General features: G+C 41.3%; 1 protein-coding gene across 5 annotated transcripts in view; it reads right to left on the minus strand.

Moving 5' to 3' along the window:
- Positions 1–12,784, minus strand: part of TRAPPC9 (trafficking protein particle complex subunit 9) — a 468,771-nt gene that overhangs the window by 166,515 nt on the left and 289,472 nt on the right. Inside the window, exon 22 of one of the 5 annotated variants that reach the window (XM_048049632.2) lies at positions 174–211. The exons of the other annotated variants lie outside the window; for them this stretch is intronic. Coding sequence (XP_047905589.1) covers positions 189–211 — 23 coding nt within the window. The 3' untranslated portion in view covers positions 174–188. Of the gene's footprint in view, positions 1–173; positions 212–12,784 lie in introns of those variants that run through there. 5 annotated transcript variants of the gene reach the window in all.

Raw genomic sequence — 12,784 nt, forward strand, 5'->3', positions numbered from 1 at the left:
ACAAACCCTTTGCTCACCTCACCTTCCTGCTAAAATTAGCTTTCGGATGCTGCGCTCTTTGAAGCAGGGTCGATCATCTTGTACTGGGTTGTAAGGGAGATGTCCCCTTCCCAAGGGACTGGAGGGCAGGGAGTAAGCACAGTCCTTCTCCTAGCACAAAGGAGCACGAGGAAGCAAAGCCAGGTAGTTCAGTCTGCACTGAAGGGTGGCACTGAAAAAGACATTTCTTGGCATGAACCCACAAATCATGGAAATTACACTCTTTTACCCAATTTTTAAGTAGGGCATAGATGGTTCTTAAAGACACTTCACAGAGACACTTCAGTTTGCTACTATTGTTCAAGCTTAAGAGAGTGATTTTTTTTCCCAATAGTAATCCACAACAATAACTCGCCTTTACGTTGAACAACAGAAGCAAAAATATCAAGTAAAACAGCAACGGCATGGTGAACTGGTTTAAAAATGGGACTTTGAGGAGAAAATACAGCACAACCATGGGCTTGCTCACTCTGCACTCGGGCAGGGTGTCGCTGCCCTCGATGCACGTCAAGTGTCCCCACCAGTCGTCCTCCATGCCCTGTGCTGGTTTGGCCAAAGCATGTCTGAAGCTACCAAGCCAAAGCAGTGCTGAAAGCCACCAGAGCAAAGAGCAGATGTGCTAAAGCCTGGTTCCCCAAGGACACTGAGCTCTGCTGCTGTCTCCTCTCCATCACAAGGTCACCACCACCGAGCAAAAGGAGCAAGTGCTGGGGTTAATTTGGGCTTTTAAATTAGCTGCTGCAAAACACAACAATAGCCAAATCCTCCGGCCTCTTCCTCAGCTCACTAACCTTTGGGCTCTCGCTCTCTCCTGCTTCTTGTAGAACTGGTAGAAATTTAAATGACATTTAAGCATCCTCCCAGTCTTTTAAATTTGGTTTAGGTTGTCCAAAAGGTTAAAAAGTTAGTAGGGGTGATAGAGATAAGCAAGAGCACAGAAGCCAGCCTAAAAATACAAATAAATGTAGTGAATAGCATCCGAATTCATTGTACTGACTTGCAAAAATTGGATTTTGCTCTCAGCCCAGATAACTGCCTAAAGATTTGACATTACCTGAAACCACTTCCCACATAAATCATCTTAGACAAATGTTCCTTTCAAAATGTTAGGAAAGGAAATGGTTAATTTCATTTTCTTTCCCGAATGTCCCAATTGAGACATTTCTGCTACCCAAGCAAAGCGTTTTCTGTATTGATTTGGGGGATTAACACTACCATTAGCTTGATACACAGTTCATCCAGCTGTTCAAACCTGAAATTACCAAGGGTAGATTAAAAAAAAAATCATCCATAGGCAGGCTTTTTTCAATTTTTACTGTATTAACTAAAGGAAAATGATTCTCTTGTTTCTTTCCATGACAGGCATTTTATTTCCCTTGTGCGTTCTCAGAATACATATGCTGGGGCCTTTGTTTTCTGCTAAAGCTAATTAAAGCTTTAGTTTCAGTTACAAAAAAAAAAAAAAAAAAAAAAAAGCTATTTTCATACAATCACTTATTTAAACCCACCACATCCAGATCGAGCATTTTTCCAACACAGCCAGGGACACATCATGCACGCAGGCTCATTTCCAGGGACCAGCCAAGCTGCTCTCCTGTCGGAGAAGGTGCAGGTCCATCACCGTGTCTCTAGGATGAATTCATTAATAAGACCTTTTCTTTCCAAAATCTGTGCTTACGTTTTGCTATTATTACTAGGCCACGTAGCAGAGTTACTCTATACAGACTACACTGTGCAAAGCCTGGGAGATCGCCTCAGCTTTTAGTTAGCAGGTTTCCTTTATCAGCCTTAGCATATCACGGTGCTTCAAATAATGCAAGGAACTTGGTAATTTCAAGTTTTAATATTTTGGGACAATAACATCTCTGAAGTGAACTATCCCCCTATTGACTTTCCAATCTGACAGTGTTTGTGAGACAAACGCTAAACCTGCATTTGCTTTTTATGGAGACCCATGGTTTGCAAAGTTCGGTAATTGGGAAACTTTTGAGATGCCTGGGAAATCATCGCTAAGGGCCACGTTGCCCACTTGCGTGCTGCTGTGCTCCCTGCTGCTGTACTTTAAGAAAACCTCAATTTCTTCTTAGCCATGCTTGTTTTGCAGTGTCTGCTGGGCAGCAGTGCTACTGCGGTCCCCAGAGCTCACAAACCTGATCATTTTCTGCCGATCTGAAACCCCGCAGATATACCCAAGGGGACTTTGAACTCTGCTCTTCTCGTTAAACGAGAGAAGGAAAACCCAAACTACCAAAACAACTTTAGGCACAATCCCCATAAAAAGTAGCAAGGGAAGAAGGAGGGAAGATTTCAGGAGTGAAACATCTGAACTTCATTTGGAAGAAGACCAAGACAAGGGAAAATGGGATGGCATCATGGTAGGATCCTACCCATCTCTACAAGAAGGGAGGTGGGAATCAGAGGACAGTCTGTTTAGAGAGAGGAAATACTCTGCTGCAGGTTTGCTGCTGGAAAAACAAGCAGTGATAGCTGCATTTGTGCTATCAACTAATTATTTCTGCTGCCACGCAGCACAAAATACATAAGACTGAAAACTAAACTAAACAATCTAGGCACAGCAATCATCCTCGCTCTTGAATCTCAATATGTTTTCTACTGTTCCACTGTAAAACTGAATAGTAAGAAAGCAACACTGCAAGGTACGAGTGCGAGTACTGCACTTAGCATTTACCTTGTATGCATGCATCACCTATGAGTGTCACATCATCAAGATGCCATACAGTTTTCCACCTCCTTCTGGGAAGTAGTAAATTAAAGAAAGTAGTAAAGGAAGTAGTAAATTTAAGATATGATTGGCCCTTCTGTCCCAGCTCTGGCAAAGTGAGATTCTCCATGAAACCAATTTTCTCCTGGGAAACTCCTCTTATCAGTTCTTTTGTGATCCCTTCACCGGCGAAGCCTCCATGTCGTTAATGATATCATTTGTAAGGCACTCACTGTTTGGAGAAACGCCGGGATGCACGTAGCATTTGACTATCAGATGACAGCAATGCTTTGAGGGCTAATGTGCTCAGATGAACACTTCACCTGTGCTTAGACAACAAATACCCTCCTTATCTCATCACAGTAATTCAGAGTTACGCATGCCACAGTAGCACGAAACGTACCAGACCATTTATCCCTGTTTCTAACTATGACAATCCATGTCGGCTTTTCGTTTCCTGTCTCGCACAACCACCCTGATTCTCTAGAAGTTATCATAAGGGCAGATTTTCTGGGTTAACATCTCTGTGGTACAAATAAATGAGCTTCACAAAGATGCCCAGCCAGGTTTGCAGGAACATAATGTTGTGTCTACACGTGCCTTCCTCCTACTTCTTCAGACTTTGTACAGCTACTAATTTTCTCTGAAATCAGGTTTTGCTGAATTCCAGGTCTTCAGGTCTTGAAAACAGAAAATAATCAGTTTGCCCTCTTGCCTCTTCAGGTGTAAATGCCATCAGATAAGTACTCTTTCTCTTCTTTACCATTTTCTCAGGCTATTGACAAAGCAATTAATGACAGCATTCTTACAATTTATGGGGACTTTTCCTGGAACAGGTTCTGAAGCTCTTTAAGCACTGCAAACTGCACAAACTATAAAGCAAACTCTGGCCTTCCCTTCATACTAGCAAAGCACCACCTTTAAAAGGAGAGCCGGGGCTATTCTGTTGCATAAGCCATGCGATCGAGAGGTGATGCACCGAATTTCAAGGCTTGCATTCAGCCTGGAGATGACAGCTACCTGCCTGTGAAGAAGAGACATGATCATATTCTCTTGGGAGCTTCCCTGTGTCCGCAAGGGAGTTAAAGCAAAGCCTGCTTCCTTCCTTCAGTCGCCGGTATAAAATGGTGGTTGTGCAAGAGAGGAGGAAATTCGTAGGTGGGTTTAGAAGAGAATGTCCCTTTCCTCTGGATATTTGAGCAGCTTTTAACTGTCTCACTCTCGATTGCCGTGCAGAAAAATTCCAAGTTTTTCTAATAAAATTCAAAGGGGAAAAAAAAGGCTTTGGTGTTCTAGTTAAGCATCCAGATAAATGGCCTGATATTCTGAAGACTTGAGCATCCAGCAAGTCACAAAACATTGTTTGGCACTGTAACAGTCGTCATTTCAATATGAATTCAGGAAAAGATTTTCAGGAAGGTTGGGGTTTTTGTTTTGATTTTTTTTAAATTCTTGGGCAACTCATCATACATAGAATTTTTACTACTTATCATTTAGCACTGCCATATTGGTAACATTTTTTACGTAAATCTATTAATAAATCTAAAAAAAAACACAATGAAAACAATGTCATGAGTGAAATCTTTGTGATCAACACATTATTTTTCATCTTTCTGAAATTTAAAGTTGGTTTGGGGCCACATTACAAATTTGAAAATTGGGGGGGGGGGGGGGGGGGGACACAAAAAACAATAAGATCAACATTTAAACTTAAAAAAAAAAAAAAGAAAAAATCTCAGCAATAAAATCATAGAATCATTCAGGTTGGAAAAGACCTCTAAGATCATCTGGTCCAATCTTTAGACCTCCACATCTCTTGAAGACCTCCAGGGAAGGTGACTCAACCGCTTCCCTGGGCAGCCTATTCCAATGCCACACAACTCCTTTAGTAAAGAAATTTTTCCTCATATCTAACCTAAACTTCCCCTGGAGCAACTTGAGACCATTTCCCCTCATCCAACCTAAAGTGTACTCAACTGTCAAAAAACATTACGCAGTCAATGTACAAATGGAGGTTCTAGGGGTTATTGCCATCTGCAAATTTCTTTATTTAAGATGAGGCGATAGGCGGTAACAATCCTAAACTTGACCCCTAGAAGTATGTCTTAAATGGATTTTGCTTGAAACTATTCAAGCAAACATTGCCTTTGTAAAAACACCAGCTCATGGCAATATATATACCTGAGCAATACTGTGCAACTACACTGCTCCTCCTCAGCTGCCAAGGACACCAGCCCGGAACAGTCCTCCAGCATCACGGATTATGGGAATGATGCCCAAACTTGGAATGACAGAACTACAACTCTTACACCAAGTCTATGTTATTTTCATATTAGCAAAGATGATAAACCCAGACAGAGAGAAGAAGAAAGCTGTGCCTTATGGGAAGTTCTGGAAGGATATCAAACCTCTCTGGGTTCTTACTTGGCACCCTGGGTCACTAGGCTGGTCCCTCTTACCTTGCTAAAATAAAAACAAGCAAATAAAATGCCAAAAAGTTCTTGAAAAGCAAAAAGTGGTCCTTTAGTTTATGGTTTCTAGAACCTTAAAGAGCATGGATTGCTACCTCTGTCCATTTGACTACCCCGAGCAGATGAATCATCTAAAACAAGTTACGGCATCATGGTCATATTTTGAAGTTAAGTTAAAAGTGCCACTTGAATAATTAGGTGAATCAGAGAAAGATATCAGACCTCTGTGCCACCAGAAACCCTAATATGCAACAACTTTATTTACTTAAAAACTCTTACGCCATTCGAAGTACGGGTGACCTGCTCATATGCCTATGGTCATAGTTTAGTCAAATCCCTCCCTACATTGGATCAGTTGCTTGGCTAAGAGAATAACTTGTGCATGTTATAAATGCATAGGAGGCAGCATCAGTTCAATAGAAAGAACAATCTATTGCTGTATGTAGGGTCGCCTGAAGAAGTGACCATTATTTCCTTACATTCCTCTCCTGTGAAGAAAGGCTGAGGGAGTTGGGGATGTTCAGCCTGGAGAAGAGAAGGCTCTGGGGAGACCTCATTGAGGCCTTCCAGTACTTAAAGGGGGCTTATAGAAAGGATGGAGTGGGACTCTTTACTCGGGTAGATAATGATAGGGCAAGAGGGGATGGTCTTAAACTAAAAGAAGGTAGATTTAGATTAGACATTAGGAGGAAATTCTTCACTCAGAGGGTGGTGAGGCACTGGCACAGGCTGCCCAGAGAAGCTGTGGATGCCCCATCCCTGGAGGTGCTCAAGGCCAGGCTGGATGGGGCTTTGGGCAACCTGGGCTGGTGGGAGGTGTCCCTGCCCATGGCAGGCGGTTGAAGTTAGGTGGTCTTTAAGGTCCCTTCCAAACCAAACCACTCTATGATTCTAGGATTTGTTGCTACTTTTGTAGGCAAAAAGCACCCTCTACTCATGACTGGAATGGGCCCTAAAACCAGTATCTCAGAGAAACCATTGCTTTCATCAGCTCTTAAGAATTTTATCACCCAGGTTCAGGTATTTTGTGGAACCCTTTTGGGAATCAGGAGTATGGAAACATTGGTATTATAGTTATTCTCCCAGTAACGAGGGCTCTGGCCTCGCCGATGGTCTGTGACCACATCCTGCTGTGCGAGCCTCATCTTCCCTTCAACCCCAACCTCCACAAGACATTTAGTCCACTGCAAGAAATGCACAGCAAGGGATGCAGCTGAGGTCTCTGGATGACCAGTGTTAGCAGATGGAAGTCAGGTTCAGGTATGCAGGGTTTTGCAAAGCATTTATTTTATGTCATCCACAGCATCTACGGAATTGTTAGCTGTCTGGCATACCTACAGACATGTCTTTCTAACGTGTAATTATGCTATATCATCTTAATAGGCTAACTACTAGTAAACAGCATAGCAATTATATACTAGAAAAAGATAACTTTTAAAAATATTTAGTCACGATCTGCCTTTGCTTCAGTTTGTTTCTAAATAGGCAAAAAATAAAACTTCTCTTTTTTTTTCCTGGAAATACTGGTAGAAACTTCATTCTCTTTCTTTTTGTACTAAATCCTGTAGATAAATAGCCGGAGAACAAAGAAAAAAGAAAAGAAATAATTCATCCTGTGATCCTGGCTTCTGCTGACACAAAAATTCTTCTAAGAATATGCATTTCCTATTCAGTTCCGTTAATTCCTACAGCACTCTTATTTTATGTTCATTAACTTCCTTTTAACACTACTGTAGATTATTTCCATGCAGTCTGAAAAAAAAAAAATAAAAAAAGGTGCAAGTGGAGCAGAAAACAGAGCAGGGACTACAGAAGTTTGTCAGTTTAACAACGAAGCTCCAGGAGCAGTAACATTTTCAAACAAATGCAGCACTAAATCCTCCTACACTGCAGTGTAACAATCAATTTGTTTGCCTAGGAAACTTCTAAAGCACTTTCAAGGGAAGAGAAAAGTATGATAGACAACTCAACAATATGAAGGGATGGAAATTCTTTGCAAAATCTCCCTATAGCAAATTGCAGGGGAAAAAAAACTATTAAAAATGGTAATTAAACAATAATTAGCTTCCCCATTGTTACTTCAGCAACACCGACGACTTTTGCCTGAGTTTTCATCAAGGAAATTATCATCAAAGTATTCAAACACTAGCGTTTAAACATGATTTAAATGAATGCCTATATATATGCACCTAAATGATCATATTCCATGAAGCCAGGTTTTGGTGTACCACCTTTTTTTTCAGATCAACAGAGAAACACCATTTCTTATCAGCCAGAGACTTAGAACAGAGATGCAACTGATTTGCAAAAGTACTGAAGATTTTGTTTGTTTTGCAAGAACTGTGTTTAAAGCGAAGACTTTCTGGTAAAGAAATGGAAAGCCGTAGGAACTTGGATGGCTCTAACGGTATCTTACTTCAGAAGCAATCAATTTAATCTCATCCTGAATGCATTAACTACGCAGTACCACTATGAGTAAGACAACACTTCTATGCTTATACCTACAAACTCAGACATTTTTGCAGCAAGAATAAAGTTAACATCTACATATTTGAGAGGAAGGAGAGCGCAGTTTAGAAATGTACAGAAATATATTATAAATTAATGCATTAGAAGTGAACGTCACTTTCTGATACTATAACCTATGTCCTTGTCTCACTAAAGTAAGGTTCGCTGAGAAGATGTATTTCATTATCAACACTAAGAGTTCAAAATAAATAGCTTCACCAAAAAAGAAATCTTTTATAAAGACAGATGCTCCGCAGACGCATCAGTGCCTGTTCATTTTTCTCCCTTCTAATTAAAAGACCATTCAAACTTCTGGCTGACCATTTCCCTGTCCAAGTTCAGTATATTCCGGGGGGTTGCAACGACATGACTTTGCACACCCATCTGAATGGGACATCACATCTGCAGAGCGGTAATTTTGCCTCAGATTCCAATTTACTGTATAATGTATTACATGGCAGGGATTCACTCAGCCGATTTCCATAATGACAACAGTAGCTGCAAAAAAAAAAAAGGTACTTGTCTAGTAAATTGAAACGTGACATCTATATCAAGGTAAACACGCGAGTCCTCTGAATACCTTATTGGCAGCCACACTATTTTAGCTTCAAAATAAATTTTCCCCAATAGCAGCTTTTATTTCATTTCAAATCCATCAGCTCTTTTAGCTTCTAATTCCCAGAGCTGCCCCTTCCAGTTTTTAATCTTATCTTCCTAGTGTGAAAGTGCTGTAGACCAGCACTTTTAAACACAATAATGCAACAGTTTTTGAAAGCTATATAAATCATGTGAGAGACTATCCTATTAATTCCTCTTCTCATTACCAATTTTTCCCTTTTATTTACAGGGCTTGGGGACTTTACAATTCAGTTACTCTGAGGGAAGGAAGAACTTCAATTTCATCGGGACCTCCCCTCTGGCTCTTGACATTTTCAGAAACCTGTTGGACAATAACATTCAGGTCAGCCCAGACATGGAAATTATGCTAAGCCTGAAACAGATCAATTCTAGTTTGTAGCTCTCGGATAATGACTTTGTGCTCAAGGCTCTTTACAGACACGCTAGCAAAAAAAAAAAAATCCATCTTCAGAGTATCAGACTGGTAGTACTAAGAAAATCGTGGGTGGAAAACAGGACGGTAAACTGATTAAAGGGCACCAGAGGGGAGAGAAGCAACTGGTTCTTTTATTCTACTTTAAAAGATTCATATTTTTTTGCAAGGTAGGAAACAAATTATCCTGCAAGCTGTAAGAAGCCCAGTTTCCCATTTTAGATGCAAATATCCACAAGTAACAGACACAGAGGAACTGAAAGCAAATATTTATTAGCACACCATTGTTGAAGTCAGCTAATTAACCGAGCACAGGGCGAATGTTTTATGGGACTTGGGTATTTAAAAACTGAAACTGCAGAAGAGGAAAAGGCTTAACTAGAAGCCACAAGCCATTAATGGGCCACTGCGGAAAGATTTTATTTGTCTCTGCTCTGAGTTAGGAGCACTGACCTAAGCTATCTGGAAGTTATGAGTATTAAAATATTAAAAATAAACTAAAGAATTTGTCTCCAAAGGAAGCAAGTTCTTGCTGATTTGACAACCCTCTGAGAAACTCTCAAAGAAAACAAAAATCTGGGTTGTGTCTCTCCAAGCCCCCTTAAAAGAAGTGTGGCACATAAAACCCCCGCATTTGCTTGCTTAAGATAAAAAGCTGATTTTGCAAGAATATATGACCTTATAAACAACAACATCTGCAGTGGTGGCCACCTTCCAACACCCAACAACACCCACCAGCACCAGGTGTGACGCCAACCCAGCCTCTCAGGTTCCCCTTCTGGGCACCGTCCCCATTTCAGCCATCGGTGGCATTCGGCGCCTTCAAGACTACATAGACACTTTTGCCATTTCACGGGCTCAAAAGTTTCTTATCTGCATCCCAGGCGGAAATAAACCTTCAAAGATACGTGTACCCTTGGGCTGTTCTCAGCTCCTCCTTGTCACACATTCTGGTTTGCTGAGGGAATTAATTGGCTTTGTGGAGCATGAAGCAATAGGAATGGCAATACATACCTCAATTAGACTCTATTTTTAAAATCGTTTTTAAACGTATGAGACTTTAAGGACTTTTAACAAATTTGCTTGATTCCCTTCTATCAAACAAGGTTAGGGACTCATTATATGGTGCATGCAGCACTTTAACAATATTAGAATACACCACCAAGCCAAGCTTTCTGTAGGAGACTTCGAAGCGCACAGTAAGCAGATCTAAAAAGCCCTGTAATTTGCAACTGGCAATCATCGTTCTGGTAACACTCTACGAGGCTTTCATAATTTCACTGGTGTTTAAATTCATGAGCCAAAACGCATCATAAGTTCTCTTTTATTGCTGTCAAGACCAGCGATTCAGATTCTCTTCTTCGGCCTTTCGGGACTTACTGGGATCCCCCAAGTGTTCAAGGAGGAGCGTTTGCTTCATCGGACTCTCTCTTTTTTCTGGTAGACACACAGCACATAAAGCAACAACCTGAAAGGCTGCAGTCAGAGCACATTGGCTCTTTATAACCAAAATGGCATTAGTTCTTAATTATTAGGCATTTTTAGCGCAGCGATGATAGAGGGGGACTGCTCCAACATGGAAGGAAAAGGCCACTTTCTGCCAGAAAACTGAGGCTGGTTTGCCACGCCGTGCCAGCGGCTGAAGGGAATATAAATGAATTAAGGAGGAAACACATGATGTGTCACTGATAAAATAACCTGGCATCACAGAAGTATTGGTAACTACGGCTGCACCAAAAGATCAATGTTGAATGTGCAAATAGCAGCCTCTTTAGAAATCATTGCTCTCCCTCCAATGTGTGGCGACAAACTCGGTGACAGTATTTACTTCCTGCCACCAGCTTCATTAAATAAAGCAGACTATCCTCATCCACCCGCAAAGCCATCTCCAGAAGTCTGTGGAAAATATTGATTTTTCTTGACTCGTTTCAGGTCAAAGATGCAAGGCAATAGAATAGCTTAAGACAACTATTCCCTTTCCAGCCTTGAAACCATGTTTCTGGGGCCTGGTTTGGGATCTGTTGTCGATTCACTTTGACCATAGGCAAGGAACTATCAACCCTCAGGAACCTGCTTCTTTCTGTAAAACAAGCATAGTTAACATTTCCACTGGCTGGCTGCTTGGCTTTGAGACTTTTTGCTCTTTTAGGTTGTAGTGACTAAATAAAATCTATTTCAGCTCAAGATCATTAGATAAAATGCACCAGCAAGTGAAAACATTATATGTGGAGGATGATGCAGCTGAGGAGCTATGCCAGTGTCCCTCTATATCAAGGGAGAGGGGATCAGGATCTCCAGAGTGTGACTTGCAGGCACCACCCTGAAACGTCAGCGGGAGGAATTTTTCTTGCACCACTTCCACTGGGAGGACCCACGGATCTTCCTGAGAGTGGATAAAGAAGAGCAAAGAGGCAGAGTTAAAGCAAGAAAACAAGAAAGAGTGATTTAGGTTATTAGTTTTAAGTAAGGCACAGAACTAACTCCCTGCTATCACAGGGGCCAAAATCAGCAAGGATATTTTATATGCATAAATGGCGGTGAGCTCTGTGCCCATGGAGAAGCACTCATGCTGTCTCCATCAAAAGAACAATGATTGGGGCCACTCCATCCCGCTGTAACAGTGCTTCGGTATAAACATGGTTTGAAATATAACATGGTTTGCTATAAATGGATGCAACCGGTTAGAAATAGAGTTTATAATGAGATTGAATACTCTCAGACCTACCTAATAAGTTCACTATTTAATACAGAGCAGAGACAGCAAAGCTCATATGGCTTAGAACAGCCATCGTTGCCATCACCAGCAAGCACAGCACCAATACCACCCTTCTCTTCGCTGCAGCTGATGTAGGTACACCCTGCAACCCGACAAGGAGAACCCTTAAAACACACTCCACACACACGGAAAGAACAACAAAAAAAACCTTCTTCAGGTTCTGAAAAATGCTACCATTAAAAGAGTTCACTGTTTTCAGAGGAGTAGATGAAGAGAAAACTTGCTGGCCTCTTCAACAGAGTCTTACTTGGTCTTTCATTGTTGTGCAAGGTCAGACAGTGAACTATGGGGAATTCCTATGTGATTCCAGAATCTGTAGGATCCTTATCGCTAAAGTCCTGCTCAGACCAAGCTCGATGGCAGTTCCTGTACCTCTAGGCAGGAGGAAAGCATTCTCTACAATGTTATAGTGAGTCCCCGATATTCAAAGTGGCAGCCTGCATGAGGAACAAACTAACATTAGCAATCCACATTATTAATTCAGCCTGTTCCACCTTCTTTCCTCATGTTGTCCACTTTAATTTTTTGGACAAGAACCTGAGTTTTGTGGCATTTCTATTATAACTTCCTTCTAGCTTCGGGGCTGAATATTTCAGGCATTGCAGTGTGCCTTTATGAAGTGTCAAGCATCCCTAACTACCTTGCACATAAAAGATTCGCAAATTCATATGAAGTCCTTGAAACATTCAGAGTTTGAGCCTCAGCTTTGAACCAAGGAGAGTTATCATCTTGTTTCCCATTTCTGAGAGTACAGTCCGTGACAGCAGTGTGCTGACTGTGCTTGCCTAACTCTGTGATTTCAAGGTGATTTACTTTTTGGGGGCACTCAACATCCACCTGCTGAGAGTTAAACAAAACTTCCATCTTTCATTATCGTTCTGGTAATCACACAGCTCTGGAAGGAACCACATTTCACATAGCCCAAAAATATCCAGCCTATCACATGAAAGCAAATGTTTTTCTCCCTCTCCGCCTTCTGGAGAACAGAGGAAGAAAGGGACAATTCTCGAATCCTAAAGTTGGTGCCAGCTCTCTATATTTTTCAGTTCGGGGCTAATGTGCCTGTTTTCCCAGCAGTCCTCTATGGAGCAGCTGCATCCCAGATATTGAGAGCACCACCTCTACAAAGTCTCAGCATTATTTTGAAGACCAAAATGCTATTCAAGAGCGAAACATCAAAAATATGGGATTTTCAATCTTCAGATCTCATTTAGGCT

The sequence above is a fragment of the Anser cygnoides genome, chromosome 2 (assembly GCF_040182565.1).
Source record: "Anser cygnoides isolate HZ-2024a breed goose chromosome 2, Taihu_goose_T2T_genome, whole genome shotgun sequence".
In the NCBI taxonomy this organism is placed as follows: Eukaryota; Metazoa; Chordata; class Aves; order Anseriformes; family Anatidae; genus Anser; species Anser cygnoides.